Here is an 11,014-nt window from a genome sequence, read left to right as displayed (position 1 = left end):
ATTCAGTCTTCCCAGCCTGGTGCAGGTCTACAATTTTGTTTCTGGTGTCCTTTGACAGCTCTTTGGTCTTGGCCATACTGGAGTTTGGAGTGTGACTGTTTGAGGTTGTGGACAGGTGTCTTTTATACTGATAACAAGTTCAAACAGGTGTCATTAATACAGGTAACGAGTGGAGGACAGAGGAGCCTCTTAACTTCTTGCGTCACGCAATCCCGGATCCGGGATTCTATTTATAGCCTCAAGCTCATTAGCATAACGCAACGTTAACTATTCATGAAAATCGCAAATGAAATGAAATAAATATATTTGCTCTCAAGCTTAGACTTTTGTTAACAACACTGTCATCTCAGATTTTCAAAATATGCTTTTCAACCATAGCTAAACAAGCATTTGTGTAAGAGTATTGATAGCTAACATAGCTATAAGCCTAGAATTCAGCCAGCAACATTTTCACAAAAACAAGAAAATCATTCAAATAAAATCATTTACCTTTGAAGAACTTCAGATGTTTTCAATGAGGAGATTCTCAGTTAGATAGCAAATGTTCAGTTTTTCAAAAAAATATTATTTGTGTAGGACAAATCGCTCCATTTTGTTCACGTTTGGCTATGAAAAAAACCTGTATCCAGTTATAGCCTCAAGCGCATTAGCATAACGTAACGTTAACTATTTATGAAAATCGCAAATGAAATTAAATGAATGTGCTAGCTCTCAAGCTTAGGTTAACAACACTGTCATCTCAGATTTTCAAAATATGCTTTTGAACCATAGCAAATCAAGCATTTGTGTAAGAGTATTGCAAGCTAGCTTAGCATTTTGCGTAGCATTTAGCACGCAACATTTTCACAAAAACCAGATAACCAAATAAATAAAATCATTTACCTTTGAAGAGCTTCGGATGTTTTCAATGAGGAGACTCTCAGTTACATAGCAAATGTTCAGTTTTTCCTGAAAGAATCTTTGTGTAGGAGAAATCGCTCCGTTTTGTACATCACATTTGGCTACCGAAACGAAACGAAAATTCAGTCACCAAAACGTGAAACGTTTTCCGAATTAACTCCATAATATCGACCGAAACATGGCAAACGTTGTTTAGAATCAATCCTCAAGGTGTTTTTTCACATATCTCTTCATTGATATGCAGTTCGTGGAATCCTGCTTTCCCCTCAGAATCGCATGGAAAAATACCAGCAGCTGAAAATGACGCACCAATTTCGACGGAGGACACCGGGCGGACACCTGGAAAATGTAGTCTCTTATGGTCAATCTTCCAATGATATGCCTACAAATACGTCACAATGCTGCAGACACCTTGGGGAAACGATAGATAGGGCAGGCTCATTCCTCTCGCATTCACAGCCATATAAGGAGACAATGGAAAACAGAGCCTCAAAATTCCTGCTGATTTCCTGGTTGCCGTTTCATCTTGGTTTTGCCTGTAGCTCCCGTTCTAGGGCACCCACAGACAATATCTTTGCAGTTCTGGAAAATTCAGTGTTTTCTTTCCAAAGCTATCAATTATATGCATAGTCGAGCATCTTTTTGTGACACAATATCTTGTTTAAAACGGGAACGTTTTTCATCCAAAAATGAAATAGTGCCCCAGAGTTTCAAGAGGTTAAAGAAGAAGTTACAGGTCTGTGAGAGCCAGAAATCTTGCTTGTTTGTAGGTGACCAAATACTTATTTTCCACCATAATTTGCAGATTATTTCATTAAAAATCCTACAATGTGATTTTCTGGATTTTTGTTTCTCATTTTGTCTGTCATAGTTGAAGTGTACCTATGATGAAAATTACAGGTCTCTCTCATCTTTTTAAGTGGGAGAACTTGCGCAATTGGTGGCAGACAAAATACTTTATTGCCCCACTGTATACCAAACGCGCTAACAAAAGTAGTTACTTGGACATAAATAACGGATTTTATCGAAGAAATGAAGCATTTATTGTGGACCTTGGATTCCTGAGAGTGCATTCTGATGAAGATCATTAAAGGTAAGGGAATATTTATCATGTAATTTCTGATTTCTATTGACTCCAACATGGCGGCTAATTTGATTACCTTTCTGAGCACCGTCTCAGATTATTGCATGGTTTGCTTTTTCCGTAAAAAAATTTAACAAATCTGACACAGTGGTTGCATTAAGGAGAGGTATATCTATAATTCCATGTGTATAACTTGTATTATCAACTACATTTATGATGAGTATTTCTGTTGAATGATGTGGCTATGCAAAATCACTGGATGTTTTTGGAACTAGTGAACGTAACGCGCCAATGTAAACTCAAATTATTTTATATGAACTTTATCAAACAAAACATACATGTATTGTGTAACATGAAGTCCTATGTATGTCATCTGATGAAGATCTTCAAAGGTTAGTGATTCATTTTATCTCTATTTGTGCTTTTTGTGACTCCTCTCTTTGGCTGGAAAAATGGCTGTGTTTTTCTGTGGCTTGGTGGTGACCTAACATAATCATTTGTGGTGCTTTCGCCCTAATGCCTATTTGAAATCGGACACTGTGGTGGGATTAACAACAAGATTACCTTTAAAACGGTATAAGATACATGTATGTTTGAGAAATTTTAATTATGAGATTTCTGTTGTTTTGAATTTGGCGCCCTGCACTTTCACTGGCTGTTTGTTGTCATATCAATCCGTGAACGGGATTGCAGCCCTAAGCCTATTTCTCCTCCCCTTCATCTCCACTGCTTGAAGTGGATTTAATAAGTGACATCAATAAGGGATCATAGCTTTCACATGGATTCACCTGGTCAGTCAATGTCATGGAAAGAGAAGGTGTCCTTAATGTTTTGAATACTCAGTGTATATTCCACCTGAGGACAACAAGAACACCAAGCTGGCACTCTGTATGAGGCTATCAAAATAATCAGGAAACAATGCAACTGGAAGCTGCTTTTCTTGTTGCTGGTGAATGTAATTATGCGTCACTAAGACGTGATGCCCAACCCGGAGGCTATGGCTGAGGACACAAACACATACAGTACAAGAAGTTACACTACGACCATCAAACAGGCAAAAGGACAATTTAGGAACAAGGTTTAATCCTATTAAACTGGCTCCGACGCTCGTCACATGTCGCATGGGCAACAATCCATTATGGATTACATAGGAAGACCTCGCTTCAATCTATCCAATAATACCTCTCTACCTGACAAACTCAATGAATTCTATTCATGCTTCGACAAAAACAACACAGAGCTGTGCATGGGGCCCCCCATTGTCCCAGAGGACTGGGTGATGTGAGGAAAATTTAAGTAGGTCAACACTTGTACGGCCATGGGCCAGACAGTATTGCAGGGAACGTTCACAGAGCAGAGCATGAGCATGGGCAGACCAGCTGACAGGCTTCTTCACTGTAATTTTCAACCTCTCCCAGTCTGTAATCCCCACATATCTCAAACTGACCACCATCATTCCTGATCCCAAGAACTCTAAGGCTACCTGCCATAATTACTACCGCCCTGTAGCACTAACATCTGCAATTATGAACTACTTTGAAAGCCTGGTCAGTGTACACATCACCTTTATCATCCCAGACACTGTCACGCCTTGGTCTTAGTATTTTGTGTTTTAGTTTATTAGTTAGTCAGACCAGGGTGTGACATGGGGTTATTATGTATTGTGTTTTTGTATTGGGGTTTGTAGTGTCTGGGATTGTAGCTGATTAGGGGTGTGTGTGTGTTAAATAGGTTGGCTGCCTGAGGCGGTTCTCAATCAGAGTCAGGTGCTTCTCGTTGTCGCTGATTGGGAACCGTATTTAGGTAGCCTGGTTTCGCTTTGCATTTCGTGGGTGATTGTTCCTGTCTCTGTGTAGGTTGCACCAGTCAGGCTGTATTAGGTTACGTTCTGTTTGTTGTTTTTTTGTATTTATTGTTATTCGTGTTAGTTCGTTCGTTTTGTCTTCACTAAATAAACATGAGTAACTTACACGCTGCATTTCGGTCCGACTCTCCTTCAACAAAAAAAGAACGCCGTTACAGACACCCTAGACCCACTCCAATTTGCATACCATCCCAACAGATCTACAGACGATGCAATCTCAATTGCACTCCACACTGTCCTCTCCCACCTGGACAAGAGGAATACCTTTGTGAGAATGCTGTACATCGACTACAGCTCAGCGTTCAACATCTTAGTGACCTCCAAGTTCAAGACCCTGGGACTGAACACCCCTCCATGTGGAATGGTCCCTCAGATGCTCAGGAACATTTACAGCTGTACCATAGAGAGCATTCTAACTGGTTGTATCACCATCTGGCAAGGCAACTGCACCGCCCACGCCCGGAAGGCCCTACACAGTGTGGTGCAGACGGCCCAGCGATTCACTGGGGGTGAGCCAGATGGTGTCTGACTCCAGCCAACCGAGACATGGGCTGTTCTCCATGCTCCCATACGACATAAGACTTAGACAAACAGAATACTAAATAGCTTCTTTACTCTGGCTAACAACTACTGCTCTCTCTCTCCCACAGATTATGCACCTTTTGTAACATTTCAGGCTTCAAACATAAAGATATAAAACTGTATTTTTTTGTGAAGAATCAACAACAAGTGGGACACAATCATGAAGTGGAACGACATTTATTGGATATTTCAAACTTTTTTAACAAATCAAAAACTGAAAAATTGGGCGTCTTCACAAAAAAATACAGTTTTATATCTTTATGTTTGAAGCCTGAAATGTGGCAAAAGTTCGCAAAGTTCAAGGGGGCCGAATACTTTCGCAAGGCACTGTACTTGCATTCTCCTATTATTTGACTCTCATCGTAGTTTTTGTGTGGTTTTTATTCATACTTAATTTTTTTACTTGTTGAATCTCGGGGTCATTTTTTTATTTTTGGAAAAATAACGGTCCCAATGTAAACGCTGGCTATTTTTCAGGGCCAGAAAATAGAATATGTGTCACACCCTGACCATAGTTTATTTGTATGTTTCTATGTTTTGGTTGGTCAGGATGTGATCTGAGTGGGCATTCTATGTTGGATGTCTTGTTTGTCTATTTCTATGTCTGGCCTGATATGGTTCTCAATCAGAGGCAGGTGTTAGTCATTGTCTCTGATTGGGAACCATATTTAGGTAGCCTGGGTTTCACTGTGTGTTTGTGGGTGATTGTTCCTGTCTCTGTGTTTGTTGCACCAGTCAGGGCTGTTTCGGTTTTCCACGTTAGTTGTTTTTGTATTGTTCGTGTTTCATCTTCATTAAAGATGTATCTAACCAACCACGCTGCATTTTGGTCCGATCCTTGTTCCACCTCTTCGTCAGAGGAGGAGTTAGAAAAATCTCTTTACAATATGTATATAATTGACAGCTTATGATAGAAAACACTCTAAAGTTTCCAAAACTTTAAAGATATTGTCTGTGAGTATAACAGAACTGATATTGCAGGCAAAAGAATGAGAACATCCAATCAGGACCGCAGCGGTTTCTAAATAAGAGTCCCTTCCTATGATTCCCTATTGAGCAGTGAATGGGATATCATTGGGATTCCTTTTTCTATGGCTTCCTTAATGTGTCTAGTATCACAAGACATAGTTTCAGGCTTTTATTTTGAAAAATGACATTGCGTCAGTGTTCACCTGATGGCTCTTTGTGTATTTCTCGCGCAAAAGACAGAGGTAGCCATTTTTCCTCCCGGTCTTACTGAAAAAAGTCCCGGTTGATATATTATCAGTAGATATTTGAAAAACACCTTGAGGATTGATTATCAACAACGTTTGCCATGTTTCTGTTGATATTATGGAGCTAATTTGGAATATTTCACGGCCCGGTCGTTTTCTCAGCCAAAGGTGAAGAACTAACGGAGCTATTGTTGTCTACAAAAATAATTTTTCGATAAACTTACAGAAATGCTTGTTTTGCTTTGGCTGTAAAGCATATTTTCAAAATCTGAGATGACACGGTGATTAACAAAAGGCTAAGCTGTGTTTGAATATATTTCACTTGTGATTTCATGAATATGAATATTTTCTAGTAAGATTTTTTGTCCGTTGTGTCATGCTACTTAGTGTCAGTTGATGACAATTCTCCCGGATCCGGGATAGGTAGATCCAAGAGGTTTTAAATCATATTTTCTAATATTATCTATATTATTATTATTATCAGGGTATTGTTAGGAAAGAGCTCTCATGGTAAGAATTTCACTGTACTGTTTTAAACCTGTTGTATCCTGTGCACGTGACAAATATACTTTGAAACTTTGAGAATATGTCTCCACAATGAACACACATTTGGTTATCGGTTGGGTAACGATTTACTTTTGGCTATCCATAACGCATTTAATACACATCTATAAGCATTTCATGAATGTGTTATAGCAGGTCCCAACCACATTATTAAAGGTTAAGTAAATATAGCCATATCAAAACTCTAGAGCCTTCATGTCATGCAAGAGCTCCTATTTAGGTTTCTTAATAGATGCATTATTACAATGACAGCACAGGGTTATCAATATGGCTGTTCTCAAAAGTGCTTCTGTTTGTGAATATGCCAAAAGGCCAAACCACCTTTGAAAATGATGCTGCTATATAGCCTGAACCATCCACATTTCCCCCACTGGCCTGTAAAGGCCCATGACTTACCTTCTTCTTCTCACTGAGGTCAATGGTGCATGAAAATCCCCACATGGTTGAATATTCAGGGTAACTTCTACAGATCAAATTGTGTAGTTGAGGGTAATATCATAACTATTTCTTTCTCATTAACAACCTCCCTCCACATCACAATTAAGTTGGTCGATACCAACTTATAACACACAGTCAAAGTAAAGTCAAATTTATTAATTCATAAAACATTTCTAGCTAAACACTTTATGGTAATTAACTGTGCAGTTTGACAATGATCTATAACACCACATTAAATGTCTATGTTTGAATTCTATGCAGTCAATTTAATGTCATTTATATTTTCCCATTTATAAAGCATTTTCCAGATGTAGTAAATAAAACAATTGCTGAGCACATCCCCGAAAAATCTAACTATTTACATTTTTCTGTTTGAATTTTCTTAAATAGATTTAACAAATGTTAATATTCAATGCATTCAAATTCAATTCCCCGTTTCAGACTCATAGCTAGTAAGAAATATTTTGGTGAGAAAAAATAAGAATCAGTCAGGGGATACATTTACATCAATAGATAGGTAGAGACTTCAACATTCTCTTCATTTGTACATTATATCATTCCAAAAAGACATAAAATGAAGGCATGGCACATTGCACAAGCCCTGCACTTTTAAAATGGCTGTATTCCAATGGGAATTTTATGATGTGTAGAGCACCACCATCAGGTTAAAGATCTGATTCCTCTTGGTACAGGGGACATATTTGGGGACATTTTATTTCCAACCTAGACTTTCAAATCTCTTATTCCCCAACATGAAGAAAATTGTGACCCCAATCCTGAGAGACCAGGAGGTCATTGTTGGGCTGCAGCCTGTACACACTTTAGTTGACCCTTTTCTTCTTGGAGAATGGGCGATATTCATTTGGAACAAAACCGGGAGCAAACGGGACAAAACAGGGAGAGACTACTTGAACTTGTCAATTAAGAATGCTAGTTTACAGAACTGGTTTACAATACCTTCCTGTGGGAACCGGGCCAGGTAAAGTTACCACTTCTAATAAGTCACAGAGTGCAGGGCGGGCTAATCACCACTTAGGTTACGTGCTCTTGTGATATCGTTGGCTATCTAAGTGTGTTTGTGAGATCCTGTTGCCATATCACTATGACATTCATATAACAATTTTGGCTCACTCTACAAAGTTTCGTGTGCAAATTGTTTCTTCTTTCTCCTTTCCATATCAAGTGGAAAGTGACTTTTTTTTAAAACTTCTGTTCATACATTTTTGCAAGTCAAAACCAGGACCCTATTGAGTTGTCATTGTCCTCTGTAATGTAAAGTCTCTATTGGATCAGATGAGTAGATCCGTCTATAATCATAGAAGCAGGCAGAACATAGTTTCCTCTCTAGGTATTTATATCCTGCAGCAGGGAGGGTATCTCCCCTCTCCCTGGGCCTGAGCCTGGGTATGGGGAAGTGATCTACACACCAGAGCCCCTTTGAAAATTCCAACCAGGCCAGTCTCACTTTCCCAATATAACCCACTTGCTGCTGACCACGCCCGTGTAAACAGCCTGTTTGGTCACCCTCTGCCTTAGAGTGTCACGGTTTGACAGTGTGTGGGAGTGTGTAGGTATTTTTGTGGGTGGAGCGAGTCTATTTCTGGCCCTGGGCTTGTGAGTCCTGTTGCTCTCTCATGTTTGAATACTTTTTTTCTTCAGTTCAAATCAATTCGAAAAACGTTTTGTTTGTTCTTTTGAATGGGCACCATGATGAGGGAAGCAGATCCAGTGGGGACAGAGATTGACCTAGGAGACTCTGATGATGAAGACCTTGCCGAAGACCTGGATGATGACCGTGAGGAGCCTCAGCTGCTATGGAAGGCTGAACTGGGGGATGGAATGGATGAAGAGGAGGCTGTGTCCCCGTTAGTTGACGTTAGTGACACCAAGCCCCTGCTGAAAGAAAGAGACCCTAGAGGAGTCAACGACTGTCTGAAGGTATTTCACACAAACATGCATCAATGCATCAACGCAGGCGCTAAGTGCTGACAAGACCGCATTTGTTGTGTTAATTTGCATGACTTCATGAATGAGTTCTTTGTGATTTCTGGATTGTCATCTGAAAGGAGTAATTCTGTCACAATAGTAATATTAGGTGATGTGGGGTCAAGCATATAATCTGTCTTAACCCAATTAGTCAAACCTAATTACTAAAACTAGCAAACAGATCTGAAACATTTTATAGTTCTACAATAATACAGTCTGTGGTTTCTCACAGTTGGTTTTCTATGCTTGTACTGCCCTCTTGTGGACATGTTATTGACTGCACTTATCCATATTTCTTTGAGTGGCGGAAATGTGCAGTAGTTTGAAAGGAAACTGTGGGAACGTCCACCCTGAGACTATGACTCTGCCTTTAGGTGACCTTTGAGGATGTGATAGCGGAGCCGGTGTCAGTGCGTAGCGGAGACAGAGTGTGGATCTGGAGTAATGCCCTGTTCGAGGTCACCAGGGTCTGGATCTACCGGATAGTAACTGTCTTGCTGGCCGTCCCTATATCCATCATCACTGCACTGCTCTTCGCCATCCTCAGCTTCCTACACATATGGTAGGTATATAATATCAGTTCAAGGCCCACTGATAGTATATGAACCATAAATGTTGAAACATGTTGAAATTCTCTCTTCTCTTTTCTTCTCTTGTCTTCCCTTTTCTTCTGTTCCTCCATGTATTCTCTATCTAACTGTGATAGGTTCTTCAGCCCATGCGTCCATTACATCCTTATTATCACATACTGGCTGCAGAGCCTATGGAGCATCGTACTGGACATTGGTGTCCGCCCATTCCTCACTAGTGCTGCAAGGTGCCACAGTGGAATCAGACTTCGCCTGACACAGGAATGAAGGAATGATAGAACTTCACACCCAGATAATAGGAAGAACAGGATTGGGAATATGGGATTGTTTATAACATTACCCTACTATGGAATGCCCTCTGGGGAGACTGTCAGTGCTGGACTAAGCTTTGTAGGATGCTCTAGGGTCCGACCAGGGGCACAACTACAGGCCTTTTGGTGGATCATGGTACCTTACAGCTGAATTGAGATCAGTGTGATTGATCAAGACTGAAGAAAAGTGTTTATCAAGCTCCAACAAGAAGATTGGTTACCTATTTGAGAAGTTGTCACAAGTGAAGGTGAAAAGGAGAATGTGTAAAGGATGCTCAATCATTTAGGGTCAAATTTGTATCTAGTATAAACTGGAAGTGTGCTTTGAAGTGTACTTTTTCCGCATTATGTGATAGCGTTTAGATGATTCACTTGTTTGATGACCACATTTCATATAATTCAGATACGGCACTGGAATAATGTGTTGTCTTTATCAAATCTGACCACGCAGTTCAAAATGTACCTCCACTATTTTTGTTGTATTGCAGAAAATGTCAAGTTTGTCTTCATCTATTCTGATAAAAATGAAATATATCTTAAATAAAGTGTTATAGATTATGATCAATATATCAATATCAGACCTGTTTTCTTACACAAAATTAATCCATTGAAATATCTCTCTTCTTCAAAAGACACACCCTTTTCTGAATATCAATGTTGTACTGAGTACAGAAACTAGATTCAAATAGATGGGTAAAAGAGGCTCTTGTTCATGAATGGTGGTTCAATCCAAATCTTGAATTTATTCATTCACACCCAATCTGCTTGCAGGTGACCTCATTATGTATGATTCGCCTTTCTCATGCTAACATCCAATAGGATGAACTCCTTGGCCCTCCCTTTATCTTCACTTCACAGCTCAGGGTCTGGACGCATCTCTCTTCATCCTGGAAAGACATCTGCCTTCACCAAAATAGTACATGGGCAGTTCAATGAATTCAACAATAGCACAGGCAAACTCACTGTATTTGAAGTGAACCATGTTTCACAAATTAATAATTTTTAGTTGTATTTGTATTTATTACAGATCCCCGTTAGCTGCTACCAAGGTAGCTACTCTTCCTGGGGATTGGCAAAATTAAGGCAGTTATGTAATTTTAAAAACATTACAATACATTCATAACATATTTCACAACACACTAAGTGTGTACCCTCAGGCCCCTACTCCACTACTACATATCTACAACCCCAATTTGCATGTGTACGTGTGCGTATAGTGCGTATGTTATCATGTGTGTCAATGCATGTGTCTGTGCCTATTTTGTTTTGCTTCGCAATCCCCGCTGTTCCACAAGGTGTATTTTAATCTGTTTTTTAAATCTGATTCTACTGCCCGCATCAGTTACCTGATGTGGAATAGAGTTCCATGTAGTTTTCACTCTATGTAGTACTCTGCGCCTCCCATGGTCTGTTCTGGACTTGGAAGAGACCTCTGGTGGCATGTCTTGTGGGGTATGCATGGGTGTCTGAGCTGTGTGCTA

General features: G+C 39.7%; 1 protein-coding gene across 1 annotated transcript; it reads left to right on the top strand.

Moving 5' to 3' along the window:
- The first annotated feature begins 8,240 nt into the window (after positions 1–8,240).
- LOC135527135 (caveolin-2-like) lies at positions 8,241–10,089 on the top strand. The gene is made up of 3 exons (XM_064955784.1): positions 8,241–8,584; positions 9,007–9,194; positions 9,339–10,089. The coding sequence occupies exons 1-3, from the start codon at positions 8,345–8,347 to the stop codon at positions 9,487–9,489; spliced, it is 579 nt and encodes a 192-aa protein (XP_064811856.1). The 5' UTR covers positions 8,241–8,344; the 3' UTR covers positions 9,490–10,089.
- The last annotated feature ends 925 nt before the right edge of the window (positions 10,090–11,014 follow it).

Source organism: Oncorhynchus masou, chromosome 5, assembly GCF_036934945.1.
Source record: "Oncorhynchus masou masou isolate Uvic2021 chromosome 5, UVic_Omas_1.1, whole genome shotgun sequence".
Classification (NCBI taxonomy): Eukaryota; Metazoa; Chordata; class Actinopteri; order Salmoniformes; family Salmonidae; genus Oncorhynchus; species Oncorhynchus masou.
Note: the sequence above shows the minus strand (reverse complement) of the source record. Positions and strands in the feature narration are given on the sequence as shown.